We start from the raw sequence: 26,970 nt of genomic DNA, 5'->3' as shown, positions 1-26,970 counted from the left end.
CATCTCCCTGGCATGCATGGTCCACCCTGCACACGCACAGATGAGACTGTCAGTCCCTACACAGCTGTGATCAACCAGTTGGGTCAAACAGCTACGAGTCATTTGGTAATAAAGGATCAACATACAAATGTTTCAAAATGGAAAATAAAATTAAAGTATCAAGGATTCAGACTTGAATACATAGCAAGAAAAACAAATTGAATGTTTTGAAATATAAGTCATCTGCAACAATGAGCACTAAATCGCCACACAAATAAAGACTGGTAAGGTCTGGCCCCCTGGTAGTCACCTAAACCTGCGGTCCCCAACCCCCCGGACCTGTATCGGTCCATGGCCTGTTAGGAACTGGGCCACACACACAGCAGGAGGTGAGTGGCAGGTAAGCAAGCGAAGCTTCGTCTGTATTTATAGCTGCTCCCCAGGGCTCACATCACAGCCTGAGCTCCACCTCCTGTCGCATCACTGGCGGCATTAGATTTTGCATTACGGTGAGTTGTGTAATTATTTCAATATATATTACAATGTAATAATATTACAAATAAAGTACACAATAAATGTAATGTGCTCGAATCATCCTGAAACCATCCCCTCCCACAAAACCCACCCACCCCATCCATGGAAAAATTGTCTTCTATGAAACTGGTCCCTGGTGCCAAAAACGTTGGGGACCACTGATCTAAACCCTCCCAGAAAGAAGGGACTTGATCACACTGTGGTGCCCAGAACAACTTATTCCCTTGTCAGTAAGGCGATACTGCTTAATCCAGGCCATGGCCACTGGCCCCAAGAGATTAGTTAGCAGATTTAGGGAACAGAGAGCAGCAGGGTCCTGGCCCAGGCACAAGAGGTAGAGGCTGGAGTGATCCAGTCCTCAGGAAACTGACCTGTAGATGTCCTAGTAAGAGCAGCTATCCCCAAAGTGGGCATGAGTCCTTCTACATAAAGACTCACAGTTGTCAGCATCCAAATCCTACACTCTTGGTCCTATTCTAGATGTAGTAAGCCTACTGGTAAGACTTGGTGTCTGGACACAACCAGTTCAGCTTCTCCAACGCACAGGTCATTTTTCACAGCACCAAAGGCTCGGTTAACCAAGAGATAACTGACATTAAAACTTAGCTTTCCTTGATGGACACTTTTACAACTCGTTCGTGTCTCTCACACCACCCTTTACAGTGCACCGGGGCAATTTAATTCCCAACTATACTAACCACCACCAACTCATCCAAAGTAAGAAAGAGAAAGAACACATCTCTTTCATCCAGATTCTCATAAATAGTGGAGAATTGTGAGAGAAATCTATCTGGGTGGTTCCCAGCTCAGCAAGCCTTTGGTTATGTGAATGAGGTACACTATGGTTCCCAATTCCTGAGATGATTATCCTTATTTAAGTCATTGAGATAACCGTCCCTGTTCCACTTATTGAGATGACTGTCCCAGCTACAGTTTTCTGTACATTTCAACAAATATTTAAGAGAATACCAAAGTTTTGGGTGACTACAGTGATTTTTCAAATTGAGAAAAAGACAGAGAAAGGGAACAGAAAGGAAGGGTGACCAAAAGCCAAAAACTAGAGGAAACACTTAAACTTTAATCGTGGCCCTACATAGCCAGAGTACAATCGTATCTCTGCCGAATGCATCAACTCTCTTCCACGTGCACCGCAGAGCTCAAAGGATTCTTGAGAAAAAATATTTGATCATAACACACTCCGGTCTACACAAAGCAACTCAAGAAGGTAAACTGACCCGAATCCAAAGGACTCCCTCCGTCTAGTCTCCATTTTCCCCAGTTAAGTCCCTCTCATGAAAACACACACACACGCAGTCATCCTCACCTAGAGCAGGCGTCATGGCGGCCATGGGCCCGGTGGGGTCCAGCTGGAATCCACTCATCATGAACTGGGCATCGGAGGCAGCGTTGTCCACCTTCAGGTTGGGCAGGTTCATGTTCTGGGCCAGGTAGTACTGGTAGAGCTCGGCCTCGGCAGGCGAGGGCAGGCTGCCGAGGCCCAGGTGGCGGTTGTGCTGGATCTGGGTCATGTTCTGCTGCAGCAGCATCATGTTGTGCATGTGCTTCTCGCTGGTCATGTGGATGCGGAGGTTCCTGGCCACGTTGGTCTCGTAGTCGCACACCTCACACCGCCACGTGGGTTTGGTTTTTGGTTTGGTGGGTGAGGGGGCCCCGCAGGAGCTACTGATGTTGGCCGCCGCGGCCGCTGCCGCCGCCGCAGCCGCCGCAGCCCCGGCAGTGTGGCTGAAGACCTGCTCCCCCCCTCCGTTCTGCAGGTTCTGCATGTTGTTGAGATGCTTGTCGGACTGCATATGAATACTGAGGTTGCCTTTGGTAGTTGTGGAGTAGTTACACACCTCGCAGCGGAAAGGCTTGTAACCACACGTGTAGCTCTCGCCTCGTGCCAGCCGGGGGTGGGGCTGGCCGCTTTTGCAGTAGACGCAGGAGCCCCCCGGCTCCGGGTGCTTCTCCTTCATGTGCGCCTCCAGTGTCTGCTGGTACTTGTAGTGCCAGTTGCACTTGGGGCACTTCAGCGTCTTACACGAGTTACGAGAATGCATCATGGTCATGTGGCCGCCCAGCGAGCGCGAGGAGCCCAGGACCGTGTCACATTTGGGGCACTCCACGCCACTCCCCGAGGGGCATTCCCCAACCCCAAGCTCGCAGAGGGAGCCAGTGTGTTGGTGATGGGGGATGAAGCCCCCATCGTCGCCCTCTGTGCTTTCATTTGGTTCTGGTGCTGTGGCATTGTCTTTATTGGCACTTTCGTCAGCGAAGTCCAGCCTCCTGCCGCCCTCTGCCACATTGGCCCTGACGCCCTCACTGTTAAAGCTTAAACGATTCCTCCTGTTCGCACCATCAAAGACAACAAAGGAAGAAGCAGAATTAGAGCTAGTAGAAGCTGTGCCCCTCGACAAGGTCTGGAGCACATTAGGCATTAAGGGGGAGTTAGAAATGCTTTGGTTTGAGAGAGCAAGGTCCTTTTTGCTGCTACTACCTGCCGCGGCCCCAGACTCCCCGTGGGGCCTGTCCTCCAGCTCGTCATCCAGCTCGCTTGGAAAGAGTCCTTTGCAGCCCTCATCTTCCTCCTCTTCTTCCTCCTCCTCCTCTTCCTCCTCCTCCTCCTCCGCCTCTTCCTCTTCCTCTTCTTCCTCCGCCTCCTCCTCGGCTGGCTCTGCTTTCTCGGAGAAGCAATCCGGATCTCCTGCTTCCTGCTTCTCCCCTCCCGCTGCCCCAGAGTCCTTGCCCTCTGAGGATTTGGTAGGACTGGGAGCCAGAGGCCCCAGGGGGACTGAGGTAATGGGGGTCTTCAGGACCGAGCTGGTGAGCCCGCCAAGGTTCAACAGGCTGCTGGGGGTCAAGATACCAGCCTGGGGCTGCTCTGGGCCGGCGGCCGAGCCGGCTGGGAGAGCCTCCTCCCCTTCCATTCGAATGCCACTGAATTTACCATAAAAACTGTGTCCGGGGCCTATGAGGTTAGCTGTAGAAACTAAAGGGTGTTGAAAGTTTTTGTTTTTTGGTTCCAGAAAACTTACAAGGGGTTCCTTGTCTTTGCCGATCCCTTGGATGATAGCGGAGATGTTCTTATTGCTAAGAATCTTCCGCTCGTCTTCGCTCAGGGTCATTCGATGGTCGTGCACTGCGTGGGTCACAAACGAACGGACGTACCCGAAGGAGAGTTTGCACAAGAAACACATCAGGATGGGCTTCCTCTTGCCGTAGAGCACGAAGCCATCGAATTTGGACAGGTCCACATTGTTGGGAACATCTTTGGATACGCAGGAGCTTTTGGCAGAACCGTCGCTGTTCAGGTAATCCTTGTTGCTTTTGTGTCGCACGTCGAAAACGCGGAAGCTGTGCAGGACGGGGCTGAGCCCCGTCAGGGCTGAGGTATTCGGGAAAGCCTGGTCTGGGCCCTCAAACCATTTCCCGAAGGATGAGGCTATGTGGAAAGTGTTGATGATCTGCGGGTAGACGGGTGCAGCACAAGAAGGGTCCCCCTGTTTGCCCCCCGCACCGGGGAGAGAGTTCAGAAAGAGCTGGGGGAGAGGCCCGCTGCCGCTGGCGCAGGCGGCCCCGCCCTGGGTCAGCTGGCTCAGGCTCTCCACGATGTACGCGGAGCCGTCCGGCTGGTACACGATCTCCCCGGCCAGGTTCTCCACGTCGCTCTCCTCCTCGCCCTCCTCACTGGTGTCGCTGGCGCTCTCCTGGCGCAGGGGCGGCGGGGGGCGCGTGCTGGGGCAGTGGTGCTCCATGTAGGTCTGCAAGCTGGCGAAGGAGGCCGAGCACTCGTTGCAGCTGACCTCCTTGCTGGCGGGCTCGGCGGGCGGGCCAGCTGGCGCGCTGCTCTCCGCCAGGCGCTCATTGAAGGGGGCCCTCAGGCTGTCCAGGGGCCCGTGGCTCTCGCCTGTGGACTGCTCCATGCTACTGGCTTTGTCAGGGAGGTGGGTGCTGTTGAGTTCAGTCCATTGCTGGTGCTGAGGGAGACCGCACCCATTGTCCTTCCCCGAGACGACGGGCGAGTCACAGCCTTCCATGGTAAGGCCTGCGTGGAGCTTTCATTGCACCCAGTACGGAGGATCGGACCTGAAGGGCGGAGGCAAGGGGGGAGGAGGGAGAGACGGGAAAGAGAGAGAGAAAGGAAAGAGGTTAGGAGGGCCGAGGCTAAGGTCCCGCACACGGGGCGCACGCTAAGTGGCTTCTGTCCACACCCACAACACAGAGACGCACATCGGGGTGAGTGGGGGACACGGGCAGAGGGGACCAGGAGCAGGCCGCTTTGACATCGGAGTGTCGTGCTCCACCCCTGGAGGCAGATGTGAGTTTCCGTTCTTTGCCAGCACGGCGTGGAGCTGGGGCTGAGCCATAGCGGAGGAGAGGTGCTGAGGACATCTCTCCAGCCCCGCCACACACGGATGACAACACAGTCACCCCCGCTGCCCGTACCGTCTGTGGGCCAGGGGAACGCAGGGGAGGGACAAGAGAAGGAGGAAGGCTTAGTGCCCCCAGGAAAGAATGGTAAACAAGGATATAGCCTGGAAAGGCTGCTGTTGCTTGAAATGACCACGTTCCTAGTTTGAGTTCAAAGAAGGTGTGGGAGGGTCAAAGGGCAAGTGTATAGGCCGACTCGCATTCTGCAATGTCCCCAAGAAGGCCCCTGGCTGCATTTATCCTCTCCAGGTCCCATTTTATAAGCACTAAAATCACAGAGTGAAACCCAAAAAGAGTCCCAATGTTATCCTTATTCCAACCACTGTGAAATGGAAGAGAAAACAGGTCCCCAAATTCCCATCTCCTCTGCCCCAACGAGCTGAGCTCCCTTCCTGGGACTTAGCTGGCTTCAGACTAAAAATACATAGGTGCCAAACGTTAAGCTTGGTTTCCGGAACCGACCGGACTCTCATTCTGCCCACTCTCCCTCCAGCAGCGTCTGTCTCACCCTGTCTGGGGGAGCCTGTTCACCACGTGCTTGGTGGGTTTTGTGATCAAGGATCTTAGCGGCAAGCAGGGACGGCAGCTGGGCTCGGCCAGCCCCAGTTCCACACCTGCCTCTTAGTTATTAGTCGCTACACAACCAGCTGTCCTTCAGCCCTGGGGCTTTTCCGTTTCCGACTCCGAAGTGCCACTGAGCTGAATTTGCCCTGTGAGACCTCGCGTCCCCGGGGAGGGAGGCATCAGATCACAAGCCGCTCCGCTCCTGCAGCAATGTCGTACTCATCGTACTCATCGCAGGGGTGTTTATTCCATCCCAGCTCCGCTCCTACAGGCAGCGCAGCACCCTGCAAAGCCCTGATCTTTTGCCTGCGGCTCGCTGGATACCCTTCCCCTGCTGCTCCTCCTGGGGAACACGCGGCAGCTTCTCCACCCACCATCTCATTCATACACAGCGGTGACGATTTCGGCTGGGCTTGCATCTCCCTCCTCCCCACCAACCCCCATCTTCTCAGACTTTTTTCATTTCTTGATTCTTGACTGCACAATGAGCCAACAGCTCCCCCTCGGGAACAGATGGGAACGGCAGGGTTACCAGAAGTCTCAGGAGAAGTAACTTTTTGGAAGGCTGTGACATCACGTATCTAAAACACACACATACACCCCTCTCAGTTTACGACCTCAGCCTTTATGACAACAAAGTTCCGTGTGACTGCCTTGGAAAGGACATATTGATTTGCAACAGAGATGACTACGCTAAACCGAACCAAACCAAACAGCAAACGCAATGGGACTTCCTCTCGAGGCTTAGCTGGGATACAGGTGAGAATCCAGGGTGGCTCTTCTTAAGGAGGCTCCTGATTGGCTGGATGACATTTGATTGACTGCTCAAGCCAAAAAGGTTGGCAGGCCTGAAGGGGCGGGAGGGTTAACAGCCCGATTGTAAAATCAATGTCATAAATGCTTGGTAAGTTACAGGAACATGCGGGAAGGGGAGGCCACGATTGATAAAGGAGAACAGCTTTGATGCTGCACCAGGGACTTGTTTATCGACAGCAAAGCCAATCTCCTCTCCAGCCTGGGCTGGGCCCGAGAAACCTGCAAGCGTTTACCAATTAATTGGTGGGCTTCTCTTGCTCCTGTCTCCTCTTCCTCCTCCTCCACAAACTATCTGGCTCAGGAGCTGGGACTTTTAAAAACTCCCTTACTTTGTTTTCTACTCTAAAGCAGAAGGTGTCAAGAAAGAATGACATTGTAACCACCTCTGAAAGACAGATGACCCCGTGGGGGTGACGCTAGAGCCCACACATTCACAAGGGGCGAAGGCTCATGAAGAGCATGAGGACGCAGGTGGGAAGGAAGGATCCCATGTCAGGACGCAAGCGGCATGGTCCAGGCTTCCTTTCCATGCATGCTGGCCACGACAAGCAGAACTGTTTGCAACCTCACCAAGCAAGCAAAGTGCAGTTCATGGACTACTGGCATCGTCCTCACCAGGGACGACAAATGCAGGCTTTTAACAACGCCTCCCCCCATAGGAATCTGCATTTTTAGACCATCCCCAGGGAACTCTAATTAAAGTCCAAGCGTCTCTCTGCTTTACAACATCATCACCAGATTGCCATGATTTTTGCTCCTGGTACCCGTATTGCCAGGTAACCACAGAAGGTCGGTCTCAGACTCCCCCACCGGTCCCTGGGATGTTCAGGGATGGGGATGGATAAGATGGGACCGGTACACAGAGGTGAAGAAGTCTCTGCAACCTCCCAATCCCACAGCTCAAGGGCCTCAGGGCATCCAGCACTCTCCCACCCAGCCGGCAGTCTCTCTCGCTCTGTTTATCAGCCAGTCAATAAGAAAAAGGTAGTTCTTACTTAAGGAGGCAGAAGTCAACTCGGCAGGTCGATCAGCACTCTGTCTGTAAACATGGTTTCCCGTAAAATCAATGATCTTCAGTTACAGAGGGCGGCCTGGGAACCCAGTGGGTCCCCGCACTCTCCCAGGCAGCCCCGCCAGCCGGACACGCACGCCCCTCTTCAGTCCCCCTGCCCCCCTGCCCACCCCCCGCCCCTGGCTCTGCACCCCTTCCCCACCCTTCACCAGCTCCAGGGCCAGCACACACACACGCTCAACCCTCAACCCCTCCTGCAGCCCACCTCTTTAAAGGGAATTTGGGGGTTCTTTTGAAACCCCTAAATTCCCTTTAATTAAAATGTCCAAGTGATCTACTCAATGACCCTCAATATTGCACTCAACATGGCATTTCTGTTTGTTTTAAGAATTCAGTTAGATTTTAAAGGAGCACATCCTTCCAATAAGAAAGTTACAGGAATAATCTAGCTAGCACTAATGTCTTTCTGTTGAGCACTTAAATTTGCCATTGGAGAGGGAAAGTCCAACATCTTCATGAAGAAGCCCCTACCCTGGCTAGTCTCCCAAGTTATCGTTCCCTCGGAACCACCCATCAAGTCTATATCCTTACAAATATCATCAGTCGTTACTTATCAAGGATTGTTTAAAATGATAAAACTCAACCGTATTAGCCTGTGGCTCCCCATTAACCAAGGGGAGCCTCTTCACACTGAAAACATGTGCTTATGACAGTGGCAGCCTATTCCTGCAAGGAGACAGGCCCGAGTAAAATGCAACAGTGGCAGGGAAGCTGGGGTGGGGGTTGTGGCGATGAGGAAGGGGAGGGGGTCCCTGCTGTTGCTCCAGCTCCCAGAGAATTAAACATGAACAGTCGCGCTGTGTAATTTTAAATTGTTAATTAGCACAGGGTTAATTAGGCAGTCCTTTCACAAGAGGCTGTTTGGCAGAAAACCAAGAAGGGAAACAAAGGGGAAGGAAAGAAAAACAAAGAGAATAGAGACAGCGAGAAACTGTTGCCTCTGTGAATAACCCACGCGGCATCACCAGAGACGTCAGCCAGCAGGCAGGGATGGCTCCTTCTCCGGGTGCTCCCCTGCTCTGCTGGAGGAGAGGCAATGGACCCCGCCTTCCTACGGCAGACCAGGCAGCGAGTATGAAAAGCCTCAAAAACACACATGACCTTTGACTCAGCAATTCCCCCATTCCAGGAACCTATACTAAGGGAACCACCCAAGAGATGGATGGAGATAAAAAGAGTATTCACTGCAACATAACTAGAAAAAGAAATGAAAATAATAAAAAAAAAAGGACTGTAAATTTATAACAATGCATATAACTCCATACGTTGTTATAAAAATTTCTTTAAAGAAACTATTTATAGGCATAGGCAAATAAATGATCACAAAGATGGTACGTGAACAAAACACATAGGTATGCATATGAAAATACAAGAGATTTACATAAAAAAAGTTTATAATATAGTAATTCCTAGGGGATGAGACTATGGGTGACTTCATTTCCTCCTTTGCACCTTTATTTCCCAAAGCTCTTTAAAATTAAAACCTTCATGATGGAAGCCATCACTTACTGACGGTGGCACTGTGTTAGGCCTGTGGGTACAGCATCCCTTTGATCTTAATCACCACGCTCTGAGATGGATGCTGGTTTTGTCCCTACTTTAAAGATGGGAAAACTGAGGTTGCCCAAGATTACCCAGCCTAAATGACAAAACCAGATAGTCTGGCTGTGGAGTCTATGTGCTTAGCCACTCTAAGCACACAGAGTGTAACGTCTGTTTCTCAAATAGAACACCAAAATGTCCCTACTTCCAATATTAGTTCACATTTGATCTTTACATACACAGGGACTGTCCTTGGATTGTGGAATACTGGGACTGCTAATGTAAGAGAACACTGTCAACTCACCCAAACACCCTTTCCTTGCTTGGGAGTGATGGGGGAGGAGAGTTCAAAATGGACTCCTTTTTTTGTCTTCAGAGACAGGATCTCACTATGTTGTCCAGGCTGGTCTCGAACTCCTGGCCTCAAGCAATCCTCCTGCCATGGCCTCCCAAAACACTGGGATTACAGATGTGAACCACTGTGTCCAGCCAAAAGTGGATGTCCTCATTTGGATCTCTTCAAACAGGTGAGAAGGGGAGAAGTGGGCACAGGAAGCTGTTGCAAAGAACTGGAAGGTAGACCCAGGATCCTGATTATTGAGCAGTTTCATTATAGATAAATGTACTCATTCATTCCTTCCTTCAGTATGTATTTAGAAGTCACTATGTATCAGACGCTAGGGAGTCCCTGATAAACAGTTCTCGGCTTACATTCTTGTAGGGCAGAGAGACCACTAACAAATAAAATGTTAAGTGGTAAAAGGTACTCAAAAGCAATATAAAGCATGGCCAGGTGTGGTGGCTCATGCCTATAATCCTAGCACTCTGAGAAGCTGAGACAGGAGGCTTGTTTGAGGTCAGGAGTTCGAGAGTAGCCTGAGCAAGAGTGAGACCTTGTCTCTACTAAAAATAGAAAAAAATTAGCCAGGCACAGTAGCATGGGCCTGCAGTCCCAGCTACTCGGGACACTGAGGCAGAAGGATCACTTAAGCCCAGGGATTTGAGGTTGCTGTGAGCTATGATGATGCCACAGCACCCAACCCAGAGCAACAGAGCAAGACTTTGTCTCAACAGTAACAAAAAAAGTAACATTAAGCAAGAGGAGAGTGGTGTGTGTGCATCATTTTGGATAAAATAACGATATTAGAGTTAAAAGGATATGTTGTAGATTATATACTGCAAGTTCACAGTTTTCAAACACACTCAGCAGTTGCTGAAAAACACATTTGGTGTGTATGGGGTGAGGGATGATTCTGAGGAATTCACCACTAGCTACAGGTCCAGTAAAAAACTTCAAATAAGACAAATTGAAGAATAGCCTCACTTAGACTCACTGATCTGAGAAATGCAGTTAAGAGTACTTTTTGATGTTAATAAGGTATCTCAAAATCTATCTTTTTTCCTTTTTCTTTGAGATAGGTTCTCACTCTGTTGCCTGGGCTAGGGCCACAGTGGCACAATAGGTCACTGCAGCCTCAAACTCCTGGGCTGAAGCGATCCTCCTGCCTCATCCTTCCAAAGTAGCTAGGACCACCATGCCCAGCTAATTTTTTAAAATCATTTTTTGTAGGGATGGAGTCTTGCTACATTGCTCAGGCTGGTCTCGAACTCTTGGCCTTAAGTAATCCCCCTGTCTCAGCCTCCCAAAGTGCTGGATTAGAGGTGTGAGCCACTGCCCTCGGTCAAAATTTACCATTTCTTCATATCTAGAATCACAAATTGTCTTTCAGATCATAAAATACAGTCAACTATATGTATAGCTTGCTGATACTGTTATCTCAGGTGTGAACTTAGAGGTCCATGTGTCTAAGGACTGCCACAGTGCTGTCTTCTCCCTGTCATATTCATTGAAATCAACAACTTGAGAGAGGAGACCAAGCAGACCCAACCATCCAAAGAGCACATAAAGCTAAGAGCACGTGGTAGAAAGAATCAGGACGGGGGGGGGGGGGGGGGGGGGGCGGTGCGCAGATCTAGCCAAGTTGGAACAACAGGCCCAAACTAACAAGACAAAATTTTAGAAGGATAAATATGAAATCCTGTACGTTCAGGCAACCGGCTAAACCAACAGAGGATGGAAGAGACTGGGATTAATATTATAGCAGTTCATGCCAAAAAATAGAAATAAAAATACCCAGGGGTTTTACTGACTACAAATTCAGAAGCCTCAAGCTGACATGGTGGCGACAGGTGTACTCTACATCTGTGGGAACTTCAGCAGGTTCCCAGCCCCATCGCTTTCTCTGTCTGCACGAAGCATGTCATGGGCCACTCTGCGGAGTCTCGCAGGGGGACATGCAAACAAACTGGGGGACTGTCAGAACGGCTGACCGCAAACAGCTCAGGAGAGCAGGAGACAGAAGACCTCCTGCAGGGCAGGAGAGCTACACGCAACTACACAAAACCCTGCCTGCCACATCCACGGAGGATTAGCTGGCTTCAGGGCTGAACCAGGGGTAATAAAGGTAATTCGGAAGGAATTAGAGTTGGGGTCCACATAAATGAAAATTTTTCTCTAGATTATCGAAGTTCCCAAATGGAATGTTTATGCTGGGCATCACTGCATTCCTGCCTTCCCTGGTTCTGTGCATGGAGAAGGGGTTTTGCTGTGGCCAGGAGGTTCCATCAGGCAGCCTTTGAAAGGTGGAGATTCTTCTCATTCCTGGGTGATCAATCCGGTTATTCAGCCAGCTTGAACTTTCTCCTTTGCGTCTCGCTCTGGCCACACATTGCAATTCTGGGGTTATCTCACTGCTGGGATTATCTGTTGATTTGACTGTCTCTGCCACTAAGCTGTGAGCAGCATGAGATCAGGTTCGTGCGTCATTCATCTCTGTGTCCTCCACATCCGAGACAGAATAGATGCTTCATAAACAGTGGGGAAATTAAGGTAATGGGAGAAATGGTAACACTTTCAGAGAAGAAAAAAGATGATCCCTGAACATATTCCTTTTCTTTTTCTCTTAAGAGATGTCCAGCATAACCACTCTCCACTAAATGGAACTGGGGCTCCTCCAAGTAATGGCCAATTCCTGGGCTGGGGGAGGGAGAGGGCAAGGTGAGCCCGGAGCATCTTCTTGTGCTCAAAGAACGAGGAGGATGTGCCACCACCAGCCAGAGGCAGGTTGGAGGGTCTCCTGCTGGCCCCACCTGGGACACAATGACACAACTGAGCAAGAAAATAAACTGACAGTAAAGAATTGCAACAACCCGATATGTAAAATAAGAATCCGTAAGTCCATGCTTTGAAAAAGAAAAGAATAAATGTGGGAGAAGGGAAAGTTCTTCCACAGGGTAGAAACCCAACTAAAAAATGTAGAAGGAATTGTAGAGTTAGAAGATCACTGTTCGGTAACCATTATCATCATCGTAACCATTCAGGAAAGAATCAACAGATATTTAAAGAAAAAAAAAATGGGTAACAGTTGTAGTAGAATATTTACAGTGTCAAAGTAGCTTCCTACAGATGCACCTTAATTACAAAAGAAAAAATAACTTTACAGTGGAGAAACCTGGCAGACACTGCCTTCCTCAAGTGATCCAAGCTCACATCACCAGCAACGAGACACGGACATCACGTGCCCCTTGACAGGCTACGCTGGGAAGCACACAACGGCCCTGCCCTGGTATTCCTTCCAAAAATGCAAAACCTGAATCTCATCGTGAGGGGACATCAGACAAATCCCAACTGAGGACAGTCTACAGAACGTCCCACCATCTTCACAAATGTCAGTGTCGTGAAACAGAAAGACTGAAAAATGTCTCAGATTAAAAGACGTGACAAATGAAGGTAACACGTCACCTGGGATTTTCTTTTTCTACAAAGGACATAATTGGGACAACCGGCAATATCTGCAAGCTTTGGACATGGGCCAGTAGTAGTATATGAATGTTAATTTCCTAATTTTGATGACTGCATTGTGGTTATATAAGAGAATGTCTTTGTTTTTAAGAAATGCACCCCACCTTACTTAGAGGTGAAAGGGCATGATGCCTCAATTTTCAAATGGCTTAGGGAGTATTACGTGTGAGAGTGTACACATGTATTGTGTATACATATGTGTGCATATGTGTATACACACATATATTCAGACACAGAAATGGCAGGAATTAATATGAGATACTGTTAACACAGGGTATGAGAATTCTTTCTTCTCTTCTTACAACTGTCCTGCACACCTGAAATTATGTCAAAAGAAACTGACCAAAGTAAAATTCTACATAGTAAAAACCTCCAGAAATACGTATGAATAGTCAACCCACCCTGATATGCGTATCTTTGTCTCTATATGAAATTCATTCCTTACACAGCTTCATGGAAGGGAGGAGGCTTCGAGGCTGGATAGGGTGGTACAAACAGACAAGAAGAAAAAACTGGTTTTCTTTTCCTCCAGCCAAGAGGCTCCTAGGTAGAACCCATGAGTTGGAGAAGACAAATAAATGTCCATTCTATCTTGGGTGGAATTTTAAACAACACGATACTGAGCCATTCACCCAAGACACCCATGATTCTGACTTTGGGCAGATTTCCCTATCTTTGGGAAATGCAGATCTAAGTCAAAGGATGAGAGTAGCCACCAGAAAAAAAGAAGAATTCCAGCAGTCTAGAGTGTGAGCACTGTTAAATCCAGGCTAAAACATACCAGCGAGAAAAACACACAATAATGAATAAACTATCCCCTCACTAACCCCACCTCCTCAAAAACACAAACAAAAACATTGAGGAGAAGCGAAACACCAAAGGCAACCCAGATTCTAAGATAAGTTGAAACCTCCTTCAAGGGGCAAAGAAATGATACCCACATCTGTTCAGCTTGGAATCCACTGAAGAGCCACATGCAGTTCCACTCTGTGCTTTATACAACAACAGTGTCTGTTGCTGCTGCGCATACGTCAGTAAGTGCTAGACCATAAATAGGTGAGACTCCATCCGCTTGGTAGCAATGTCCCAGCAGCCATAAGAACTATTCTGTCACCGTGGCCAGGTCAGAGAACACACAGGCGCTTGATCAGGCCCCTCGTGCTGCAGGAGGGCCATTGCCTGGAAGGCCCAAAGAGTCGCCCAGGCCCTGGGCTTCATGTTTGCTAATAAGTGCATCTGTGCTATTTCCAGCGTGAACATAAATCAGCCTGGAAGTGAAAACTGCTAGCTCAGCCCGTTCTGCAGGGAATCCACAACCACCGCGATACTCTGGTTGCAACGCAGTCATGGAGGAAGAGAGGAAAGAGTTGTGAGAGGAGAAGCAGAGCTGGGTCCAGGAACCCCGGCTGTGTGTGCTGGAAGAGACCAGCTGGTACTTAAAGGAATAAGATTTTTTTCTTTTTTACTATATATACAGATATACCCAGCATTCAACAACTACCAAACCCATGAATATAATAACAAAATGCAAGACAAACCAGCTATTACTTACACTCTGGCTTGTTCTAAAAAAGGATCTGGGGCAACTGAACCAGTTACGCAGTAATTGTAGCCCGACACTTAGGCATTTAAGCATCCACCCTTGGTCACGGGGAGGCCCTTCTGCCATACCCTGAAGACAGAAGGCCAGCATCCTCGGCCCGTCATGACTTGACTGTGCTCCTCACCTGAATTTAATCACCATAAAGCCCGGGCCCCCTCCCAGATGTGAAGCAGCACCTCCTTTCACCCAACATGGTAGCTTCACCCAACCGCGCCGACCGCCCCTCCCACGCGGCAAGCACGCAGCTCACAGTCCCAATCTTCCGCCACCTCCTGGCGCCTTCTGGCTAAACTGGACACCTTCCCACGCTGACTGTAACCAGCGTGTTCCTTTGCCAGCATCCAAAAGTTTTTCATCTCTTCTCCATTTCCTCAAAGTCCCTCACAGAAGATCCCATTTCTGAGCTTTCCATCCTTGCTCCTGGGCTGCAGAGCAAAAGCTAGAAGGCAATGTAAAAACATGCCATCTGGCCCATTACAGCTTCAATCTGGCATCTCATGATGTTCAATTTATTTTAAATAACTTCTCCTGATTAAAGGAATGTGAGTTCATTATAAAAAATCTGAATACATACAAAAGACTCAATAGCTCCAGTAAAAATCACCTGCAAGTCCACCACCCAGAGAGCTGGAGAACCATGGTAGGTGGAGAGTTTTTCAGGCTTTTTTGCCTCTGCTTGTCTGTAGTTACAGATTTTCTTTTACCAATCTCTGATCGCACTGCTCCTTACATGGGCTGCCCTTCTAACTTGATTTAGCATGAAATTTTTCCTATGACATTACATAGTCTCTTCAGTTAGAACTAATGACTGTATAGATACTACATCCTATAGACTAGCATAATTACCACCAAATGCTATTACTAGACATTTAAACAATTCCCAATATTTTGCTAATTCTGCAAGAAATGCCCATAAATCTCTGTACACATATAATAACCAAACCATAAAAATTAATAACAGTTCTACTGTGCACCTGGTAGGACCAGGCATGGTTTTAGGCATTGTTTTTTTGAACACATTATTTCATTTGATCCTTGCAACAGCCCATTTTACAGATGAGGAAATTGAGGCTTAGAGGGCTAAGTACCTTGCATAACCTGCACACAGGTTAGTCAGCCTTTGAAGTCAGGTAAGCCTCTCTTACTACTCTAAAATCCGCGCTCTTAACTGTGACATTCCATCTCTATTTCCTTAGGATTCATTCCTGGAAGCAGAATTGCTGACTCAAAAGCCAGAAACATTTAAGATCCCTAAGGAATGTGTCAAACTGTCCACCATGAAAGTCCTTTCAACTCCTGCTTGCACTGGTACATGAGCATCAATTTTCCCACACCCTCATCAACAGTGGCTATTATTTTTGTTTAAAAAGTCAATTTGGCAGGCAAAAAATAGCATCTCATTTTAATTTACGTTTTTTTTTTTTACCAGTAAGAACCTATCTGCAGATACTTACTGGCAATCTATATTTCTTTCGTGAATTGCCTGTTATTTCTAAGGCAAGAGTATGTTGTCCTTTCCTTGCAATTAACGAGAGGGCTTTCTAGGACTTTGCTGGCGATCACTCAACTCCCTACCAGAGTCCACTGTCCCATGGGCTCCTGGACGCCAGCCAATCTGAACTACTCACATCGCCAGTTTGGCCTTCCTCGGATCTCCACTCCTGCAAACAAGCAGACCCTGCCCACTGCCTCACTTTCTCAACATCCACCTTTCTAAACTCAGGTGCATTCCCCCTCCTTTATGTGATTGCAGAGGGCTACATTGCATTAGTAATTTTTCAGCTTTGCTGTGTAGCAGAACCCACTGTGGGACTTAATGGAAATACACACAGATGTCAATCCCACCCCAGAATACAGGAGTGGGTCTCTGAAGTGAGGGCTGGGCATCTGCTTCACGTGTGTTAGAAAACTGTATGTCTCCAAGATCCGGTGCTCTCTCCAAGGTCGCCAATGTCCTCCTGGTCTGAGTCAATGGCTTGTCCTCTTCTACTGTCATCTTCTTCTATCTCCCCTGCGCTCAAAACTGTTGACTCTTCTCCTGAAGTCTTGTCCCCCCTTTGCTTCTCTGACACGCTTTTCCTACCTCTCCGATCACTGCATTGCCTGCCCTCTTCCCGTTCCTACAGCTCTGCATGAATACACTTTTCCATTTATTCCATAACATTCTCTATCATTTCAACCCACAGAAATCTCTCCTCTCTGTTCTCCTACAGTATTCAAGTATTACCGTACTTTTTCCCCTTAGGCTCTCTGCTCTTATCACTGTACATCAACTACCTTAACTACTTCTGTGGTTTCAATTACTGAAATTATGAGTTGACTCCCCAACAAAAATTTCCATTCCTGACTTAGCACTGGAATATGCGTCTCTTACTTTCAGCAGACCACAAGCCATCGGTAAGAGGCTAGTTTTCTATCACTCAAACTCAGCAACGGCTCAACACATCCAAAGAGAACTGCCCCTCACTGACTGCCCCGGTCTCTCTGGAATGAACTTTTGGTACCATCTTAGCAGAAAACAGAAAGAAGAGATCGGTCTGGCCTTTCCAATGTCATGTCTATCCCTATCCAAGAACCAATTACCAAAACATGCAAACTTAAACACCAGGCTGGTTTCAAAACTCTAATATCTACCCCTTAACACTACTATGCAATCATCTGTCTCACTTCCTTCCAATGAGGAGGGTCTCCTCTCCATCATCTCCTCCTCCTTATACATTCTTGCCTCTGTTCCTGCAGCCCCAGGCCCTTTGAATATCCTTTCTCTCCCTCAACATTTATCCAAACCTGGGATGTTCGTTAAGAAGCACAAGCTCAAGGTTTACTTAGGCAATAAAAATCCTCTCCTATCATTCAAGCTCATGACAATCTCTCTCCTCTTCTATGCTCCTATAGTAATGGTCATCATGTCTGTCACTAAAGCAATCTCTCCTCATTTGACTTTGGTTGCTGTATCTCTCCAACTAGACTATAAGCTGCTTGAGGGCAAAAATCAGCTTGTATTTGTTTATCTCCTAGCACAGTGCTGAGAACATAGTATGGGAAAAACTACTTGATTAATTGTACACTTTCTATTTTTAGGAGACATCTTAAATCACCTTAGTGGGAACATGTTGATCTCAATATTATATATGTATATTATATACACACATATATATATGATCTAAAAAGACCCAACAATCCTAATCCTGAGGCTCAGGTACCCTGAGTATTTCATTGTTTTGTGGCTTATGGCATTAGGTTTATTATTTCTTATTCCAAAATTACTGAAGGCCTGAAGTCTGCAGAGGCAGCCCTCATTCTAAGCCATTTTAAATAGTTGGTCAATGAAACAGAAATCCAGTAAGCCAAGCAAATCTCTAAATACAATTCTGTTTAGAAGAAGGAAAAAATCAGGTATGAACTGTATATATGCAAGTGAACTCCTGGGTTTCTGCCGCTTGGAAGGGGTTATCAAAGCCACGTTCTCTATTTCAAGAAGAAGATGCGTCTACTACGGTTCCTGAATTCTTACTAGGTAGTTTCTTAATCCGCAGAATAGTAACTTGAATAGTAGAAGTAACTGCTACAGTTCAAGGCTGCACAAACCCAGGAGAAAGTGAACTTGGGCAGATTCTTCGTTTGCACTTACAGTTGCTAGAATGCAGGTAGAAGCAGCCATGGGCCTCAAGTTTTCTGTATACAGATCTGATCTACATGACAACAAATGAGTAACATACTACCCTGCTTTTCTTTGGTCCTGCAGCAGCTACTTCCAGCACCCAGGAAACCCATCCAACTTTCTTAGAGGAAATATGTCCCCTCCAGTAACTCCGCCAACTGGTATCTGCAGGGCAATGGGGAAGCCGGGTAAGGGTGCGGTGAGAGGTGGCTTTGAGCAAAGGAAAGTCTTCCCCTGCAGGGATCTCCAAAGCAACTCTTTGTAAAAAGGAGTGTGTTTTCCTCCCGGTAGGAAGAAAGCCACACGGTGGGCTCACCACGAGCAGCTCGCTCTGGCACAAGGCTCCGGAATTGGCACCGTGACAAAGCAAACAAGGGCTGCCCTCGGAAGACTCATTAACAGGGCGGCACAGGCACAGTGAGTCCTTCAGATGGCCCCGGCCGGTTAGCACAAGCAGCCTTTCGAGCAGTGAGAGCACAAGGGACCACTAAACACGGCAGGAAGGGATGCTGTAAGGGGGACCATCGGCAAGCAGATGAAGAGAGGACCCTCCCCTGAGCCCCAGCAAAGGCAACCCCCCCCCACACACACACGCACACACACACACAGTCTGCCCTGTGCCCCCAGGAAGGGCGTGGCTTGGGTGAGCACCCTCAAGAGACCCCTCAGTTGTGTGTGCCATGCTGCCCCCAACTTCCCATTCGGAGGGCACGCTGCAGACAGCGATGCCAGCGCAGATTCCCTCCTACATAACCCATGTTACTATGCTGAAGACTTGAGAAGCGTATTTCATGATGGGCAGTCCTCAAATCCTAGCGGCCTAGGGATCTATTTCCAAATTCAATTCTCCTCCTGATGGCAAAGTGCCAACAGTGGCCAGAACCAGGACCAAGACGAGGCAAGGGCTTTAAGACCAACTGAAGGGGGCGCAGATCCTGTTTGCCCTCCAAGTGCATTTGAAAGATTTCCAAATTCCAATGCTTCAAACACAAACGGGAGGGAGAAGGGGGTAGGCGGGGCAGGGAGGGGGGTAATGAACCTTAATCGTATGTCCCATTCTTCACGCCCCCTTCTCTATCCCACATGATAATTACAAAGCCCACTATTTGCACTGTTACTTTTAATCAAGAAAAACATATTGGGACATATTTACCATTGCCTACTTCAAAGAGCGGCTTTGGTAATTGGGCAAAACAACAAAGGAAAATCTCTTCTTAAAGTGTAAAGATCCAAGACTTCACACTTCCTTATTAACTTCCAGAAGCCACCCAAAGAACCAAGTAATCACGGTTCATAATTACACCCTGACAGACTAGGCCAAAATGGCACAGATGGTCTTTCTCCTCTTGCTGCTCCAAATGCTGCTTTGGGGTCAACAGCTGCTATGAAGAATCACCAGGGCCACGTTAAATAGTACTTGGATTAATTATGCTTGAAAGTCTCTTATCCGAGCACTGCTAAGACCAAACAATTGAGTTTGGGAATGAGTGTGGTTACATATTTTTCCTTAATGGCTTCCTGAACACCCTGGTTAGGTCTGGTCCCAGGGGGGAAATTGCCAGTTCAAGTCATAAAATGTGATCAATGTAGATCAAGACCCTGTGCTAAGTGTCTAGGAAGAGAGAAGAGAAACGTATTTGTGCAAACACACAAACATGAAAGATGCATGCTTGCATAAAGAACCTCACCTTCCTTTCTGAAAGTGCACCCTCTCTTCTCCTTTTGTGCCTAGAGCTCTGCTCACCTCACCAAAACTTTCGCCCAGCAGTTCTACCCTCGCGCAGTGCCAGAACAAGAGAAAATTTGGGGACCTGTTCCTGCCACTCCAAAAGATTCCCACTTCAAGCCGTGGCAAGATTGGGGAAATCGAAACAGGCTGGTTAATGGGGCCAGTTTCTTTGGCCTCAATAATACAAAGGCTACTGGAGTTCCGGCCCTATTGGTCTCAGTTTTAAACTCCCATGCAGAATGCTTACCCAAAAACTCACTGGCTGCTCTAACGACTTTTATTCATTCACACAACAAGTATTTATTGAGTGCCTACAGCATACACAGCACCCCTCCTATCAATGTAGTCTTCTCCTAGCTTGCTCTCAGTAAAGTCCAGGCATGCAAAGGAAGAATCTGGAAGGCACCGAGCAGGGCACCTGTAGAAACGGACTCAGTGCTGCACACAGCTGCCAGGATTCACTGTATCACACAATTACCTGGGTTACTGCTTCCCCCATTCCAGAGTCTTCCTGCTCTGATCCCAGAATCTGTCCTTCTATTAGTCAGGTATGCTCACAGTGATCTGACCTCTACCATGCTTAAAAACCTGATTTGACTATTGAAACACGTGGTTTGACCGGTTGAGCAATGGCCCTGAGACCCTCTGGGCCTGGGGACCACAAAAGTCCCAAGACTTTGGTTCATCTCTCCTGGTCCCCTAGAAGTTCTCATCCCTCGTGGGTGGTCCTGCCCTCAGTTCACATGGGAGCCACCAGCTAAAGGAAAGGCAGGGATGTCTGAGATTGACCATTTTTGACAGCCCGACGTTCCCTCCCTGCAGGATGAAAGGCACGCTGTTCCGCAGACACCTCTGAGAAACTGTCAGAACCATGCAACTGGCCTCCACACAAGCATTTCTTCTCCTTTGATGTCGCTGAGTTGACAAGCAAGGGTATGATTTCCTTTCCACGGGCTCCTCTTAGGTAATCCAACAGGTTTCACACTTCTTCACCTGCCCTTTGTGTTCCCATCCTGGTTTCTCTGGCCTTGGTTCCTCTTTGGGCTGGGCCTTGTGACGTTACAGGCTCCACACACATAAGCGGCAGAACGTTCCAGAGGCAGCGTCCAGCCTCCCGCAGTCTTATTAAGAGGTGCTGGGGTCGGCGTTGTCGACAAGTTCACCACCCTCCACGAGGTGGTGTCTTGGCCTAGCTTTCATGTGACCAAACAGTGTCCTTTTATGGAGTGTCATGCTCATGACACGTACTGAGAGTTATGGGAATGGTGCAGAGGACAGAGTCTTGTTCTTAATGGACTTATAATTGAAGCATAAAGTCTAGGAATTAAAATGAACCACCTCTGAGAAGTCTATTCAGCAACCTTTGCTTGGCTTCGAGTTGCCCCCCAACCGTCAGCTCCCTGCCACAGGTCAGGGGAAAAAAAACCACACTCCACACAGGTGAACAGGAGGGGCTGCGATTTCTAGGTTGCATTTGGTGTCTACCTACAGGGGACTCCGGAGGACAAAAAAAAAAAAACAAAGAAAAAAACAAAAGCCACACCAGTATGTCCTTATCACATGGAAATTCTACTGACCCCAAAAGTAGGGCGGCAAAACCTGTGCCCAATTTCAAGCCATCCACACATGGGGAGGGGGCTGGGTGATGGAATTCAGGGGAAGTTAGGGGAAAAAAAAAGGAAAAAAAAAAAGGACCAGGGATTTTCTTCTTTCTTTTTTTTTTTTTTTAAAGGGACTCTTTCCTAAGCATTCATTACCCAGCCCCTTCTGCCTCTGGGATGGAAAGTGTTACTCAGCTGCAAGACCTCTTGCTAATTGTGGGTTTTTATTTTTATTTCCTATTACCCTCTCGCACGCCTGATGAGATTATTTTACCGGAACTGACACAGCTGGAAGCAGCAGGCATACGTGGAGCCTCTGAGGAGGTGATGCAATTTCATTTTCATTGATCAGAAATCAGCAGGGCAGTAAGTGATGGGAAATTCCATTAGAAGAAAACTTGCGAGCTGTGGGCCTCAACTTCCTAGCCACACCCAGGACCCCCAGAGGTCCAGCCTTCCTCTGGACGAAGTCCACGCTAAGCAGAGTGATCAGAAGCACTCTCCTCTGAAGAGCCACGGAAGGACCAGTGCCAGCCACACTGCTGGCTTGGGAGAGCATCTGCAGGGCTCCTTGACCCCACAGGGCCCCTCTGCTCTTCTCTGGGATTATAGAAAAGTTTCCCAGGAACCCGGGACAGGCTCCCTGACAGCCAATCCCCACAGCCCCTCAACACTAGTGCTTATGGGATCCAAGCGCCAACTAACAAGAAAAGGGAAGGTCACGAAGCAACAGTTGTAAATATGTCCCCCAACCACTGGCACTGAACTAGGTGCTCAACACGAAGGAACTGCAGTCCTCCCCTAACCCCCCAGGGTGAATGTTCTCTCTCCTTCACCTGCACAGACCAGGAGGCACACCCAGGAAGGTCAGGGAGAGACACCTGGTATCCACACTCGCCTGAGGGTCAGCCCAAACTCCTATCACCAGCAAAGGCAGGCTGCGAGTCCCCAAGACAGCTCACACATAAGACTTAAGAGAAGATGAAGCACATCTGATTGACTAGTTTATTTTTTTCCAGATGTAGTAGATGCCAGATTCTGATGCATCCGCCTCCATCTGCCACAACACCTCAAGAACAGCGCTCCTGTGTCCAAGGCTGGAATCACAGGCGAACTTCTCTTCAGAATGCACAGAGTAGCTACTGCTTGTGCAGTTAAGACCCCCTCCAGCTGTCTGCCCAGCCAATACTGCTTTACTTACTGAAGGCCTATGGAAAAAAACAGTGCAGGTTCTACAAAAATCACCACCAGCTGGGTGGCTCACCAGACCTCTGTTGACTGTTTCACCATACAAAATGTGCATCAGAGAAGAAACAGGCCACAGCCTCAAAATTAATACTGCTCCAAACAGCTCCTCACCATTAAAACGGGAAATTTTCAATGCGTAAGTGACGACAATGTGTCAGACTAAAATCTACTCGTACGCTTCTACTGAGCACCTCATCGGTGCCTCGACAAAGCAGAGAACACGTAAGACGTGGACCTCGGCCTCGATGAGCTTACAGACTAGGTGAGAGTTGCAGAAGAACACCCAGCACACAGTTGTTTATTGGTGCTGTTTACAAAAATATACAACATCATAGCACAGCTGGCGGCCAGGGTAAAAGAAGAAAGAAAAAACAGAAGTAGAGGAAAATTTGAGCCAAAAATGAAGCCTAAAATGCATACAATAAGAACCTACACAGTGAGTCACAAAGTTAACTCTAAGCTTCCTAAAAATCAAGAAGAGAGAAGCATACTAACCTAGTTATTTACATGGTTCACAATGTCCAAGAGGAACAGAACAAGCCACCTGGTCGGGATGATTTAGTTCCAGTAATTTCCCAATTGTCCAAAGTGGGGTAAGACTGGGAGCAAGCAGGGCCTGCAACCCCGTCTCCCCGATCTCTTTGGGAGGTAATAATGAGCATACTCGAGTGTGAAGCCGTCTAGTCTCACTTCTTCCTTTGATGGACAAGAATAATGACCCCAGAGGGTGTTAGTGGTTTGCCAAAGGTCAGGCGGCTGGTCAGTGGCGGAGCTCGGACCAAGACCTGGGTCTCTTCGCACCACACTCACACTGTTCTTCCCTCCACGTGTGTCTGTCCTCCAATATCTTTTACACTCCCAGAGCTGGCTGGTGGGTGGGGGCGCACACGGAGGCTGGGGGAGGAGGAGGACGGTGCTAGATCAAAAGAGACCCTAAGAACCAAACAACTAAACACACCTTGTAGACTTCATCTGGATATCTATTCTAACCAACCAACTGGAAAAAGCTACTTGGGGGACAATGAGATAAGTCTGAATCTAGATTTGGGGTTACACGCTTTTAAGAATTTGTCAGTATTGTCAGGGAACAATGGCATTATATTTACATTAGGAAATGATGACACATCATGATATCTTTGACTTTACAGTATTTCAGCAATGCACAAAAAAGTTCATTGTCAAGTCTAGGTAATGAAGCTATAGAAAAATTTGCCTTCACATTTGGGAATGATACCAATTAGATATCAGACTGAGGCGGGGGTGGGGGGAGAGGATGGGTGTATGCCTAAATGATGAGTGCGTTGCGCACCGTCTGGGGAATGGTCACGCTTGAAGGTGCTGACTCGGGGGGAGGGCGGTGTATACCTACATGATGAGTGCAAATGCGCACTGTCTGGGGAATGGGCACGCTTGGAGCTCTGACTTGGGGGGACAGGCAGCACATGGGCAACGTATGTAACCTGAACTTCTGTATCCCCATAATAAGCTGAAATTAAAAAAAAAAAAAAAAAGAAAGAAAAATTTGCCTTATTATTCTCTTTATTTTTACCTTTTTGCCTTAAAAGTGACCATAAGCTAGCAGGGGCATGTTCTGAAAGAAGAGCATTGACCAGGACCAAGGTACTCAGACTTGAGTTGATATGTTCATGACAAGCCAAGACTTTTTTTTTCCCTCCCCCAAAGAAACATGAGTTCTCCTTTCTTTGGAAGAGCTTTCCTTCCTGAGAACTCCCTCAGTTCCCACTATCTCTGAGGCCCCTTTTGAAACTCACCATCTACTGAATCTACCCCCTATTCCTATCCTTAGACACCAAGGACACCAAGCCCCACCATACTGCTCATGTTCAGAAGAGAAGAGAAAAGACAGCACACATCCCGCTCTAGGCACAGTACCTGACATAATTACAAGCGGTACCTATCGTCATTACCGAGCAAAGATAAGCCTATTTACAAAAGTTAATAGCCTAAGAATACACAACAGCTTGATTTAGAGCTTTGAGTCGAACTGATTAAGAAAACAAAAAAAATGCTTGCCTTGAGAAGTTAAAAGCCTCCACCTGTTGATTTAATGCATTAAAAATTATCTGTAACACTTTCAATGAGTTTACAAAACAAGGAGATGTTTACCAGCCATTGTTTTGGGCACCCTGTCTTTTATCTCAGCATGGATGTTTCCTAAGCCACCTTAATTACTCTGTAAAGCCTGGACTGCTTCCCACTGGGCTGCTGCTCCAGTGCTGATCTGTAGGTAAATGGCCGAGTGGGAAGTGAGGCCTCTTGCCACATGTGGGCCCACACTCCCCCATCATCCAGCGCACCCTCCCTCTGACTTCGAAAGGCAGTCACCACGCTGTGGACCCCTGAGAAACACTCTGTGCATCAGACTTTTTCCACAGTGGCATCGATATTTGACCAAGGGCACAGTCACACCCAGCACCAACCTCCCAAGAAACAATAAACAATGCACGTTCCATTCATACAATGCTTAATACACTTTTCGAACACTTTTATCATTTGACCTCCAACAATCTCTTTAAATAGCCAGAAAGGGAATCAGATTTCATATTTCACAGGTTTTTAAAAATTACATTCAAACACTCCAGGGATGACTGTGGAGTCATTCTTTCTCAAGGTCCCCCCCAGCGGGCCAGTGGCACAAGGATCAGGACCCAGGCTCCAGGCCTCCACTCCAGCGGTTTTTTTCTCTGTGAAGACATCACTTCCTCAAAGAGAGTCACCAACTTGCAGAGAAACAAGAAGGATAAAGACAGAGATCAACTTTCTGCATGAAGAGAGCCCCAAGCTTCCAAATCCTTCAAAAACACATTTCATCTAAATAAGAGAAAAAAAAATATGAGCATATCAAATACCAAAAAAAAAAGGTATTTCACCAGTCACACTTAAAAAGCAGAACAAGGTCACCAATAACACCAAATATTGAGCTGCTCCGCCCAGACCAGAACCCCGATGGGAAGACATTAAATTGTAAACTTTTATATAGCTCAGAGCATTGGAGGAACAGGAAAACAAACCCAGGAAAGCGGCAAATGCCGAGGCAAGGGTCTTTGGCCATAAAAAAGGATGAGACATGAGTAGGCCAGTGAGATTCCTCCTAAAGACCCTCACTGTGCAGACACCACCACCAGAACAGCCCAACCACTCGGCTCAGAAGCCGTCTGTAAAGACAAGTAACAGGTGCCGACGTGCAGGGGCTCCCCGTGACCCAGGCTGCACTCAGAGGGGCTGGTGTCTATGCGGAGTTCAAGCTGAGACCACGGTTTCACATGAAGGGTGACAGTGGCCACAGTACTGCTGTATCACAACCCCACAAACGTGCACATGTCTACATGAGACCAGAAAGAACGAAACTGTCTTCATTCCCATCATGAACGTCACTTATCCCACCGCTGAGAGCAGTCTCTTTGGTCTACTGTCTGCAATCATGGGGCAACCCTCGGAGCCCGGTTCCTACCATGACAAAAAACAAGGCTTATTAGGCAACTTAACCACCAACCACCATGAGAAGCTAATCAACTGAGCTGACACTTTTAGGAAGAGCATTAACGCTCAAAATAAAACTTTCCAATTTATAGCAACAAGGTAATCTGGGCAGAAGATGGGTAGGGGCAGTGGTGACCAATCCTTTGACATCCCAGTGGGATGGAGAGTGACCTTGTTGGGTGGGGTCAAGAGACAAGGCTCGTGTAAGCCATGGCCCTGTGTGAACTCCCCAACCACAGGTAGAAGATTATTCTCACCAGCTCCCCTGGGGATAGAGGAGACCTACCATTCCTCCCTGGGGCCCTTCCCTCACCAGCACAGGCCTGTCTCACTGACATGTGTGGGCTTGGCCCCTGCCAGGAGGTAGAAGGCGGCCCTGCTCAGCAAGGCTGTGGTCTGGTACTCAACTCCAATCTTGCCATTACTCCTCTGGCTGCACCGGTTACAGTATATGGCCTTCCATCTTGCTGCCGAACCCCATGGCCAGGCTTCCTGGCCCTCTCTCCTGCATGGACCCTTGACCGGTTGGGGCTTAAATCCCATAGGCAGGAATCCTATACACCTGTGACCCTCTTGCCTATACCTGCCCTCACCCTACTCATCTCCCTGCTGGCTTTCTCCCCATCTGACACTTTCAATCCTGGCTGCTCCTGGGCAGCCACGGGGAATCAAGAAGCCTCCTCAAAAAAAAAAAAAAAAAAAAAAATCACTCCTGAGGTGTGGCAGATGGCTTCCTGTTAGAGATCAGTATCACTCAGGTCGAGCAGCACTTGTGCTGTGGGGTCTGCAACACTGAAGACCCCTGTGACAGTCTACAGTAAGCCCAA

At 48.1% G+C, this 26,970-nt stretch overlaps 1 protein-coding gene across 1 annotated transcript in view; it reads right to left on the bottom strand.

Annotated features, from left to right (window-relative positions):
• Positions 1 to 26,970, bottom strand: part of ZFHX3 (zinc finger homeobox 3) — a 224,422-nt gene that overhangs the window by 149,657 nt on the left and 47,795 nt on the right. The window contains exon 2 of the mRNA XM_069497887.1: positions 1,838 to 4,599. Coding sequence (XP_069353988.1) covers positions 1,838 to 4,550 — 2,713 coding nt within the window. The 5' untranslated portion in view covers positions 4,551 to 4,599. The remainder of the gene's footprint in view (positions 1 to 1,837; positions 4,600 to 26,970) is intronic.

Source organism: Eulemur rufifrons, chromosome 23 (genome assembly GCF_041146395.1).
Source record: "Eulemur rufifrons isolate Redbay chromosome 23, OSU_ERuf_1, whole genome shotgun sequence".
In the NCBI taxonomy this organism is placed as follows: domain Eukaryota; kingdom Metazoa; phylum Chordata; class Mammalia; order Primates; family Lemuridae; genus Eulemur; species Eulemur rufifrons.
The sequence above is the reverse complement of the archived record's forward strand: the minus strand, read 5'-3'. Positions and strand labels throughout refer to the sequence as shown.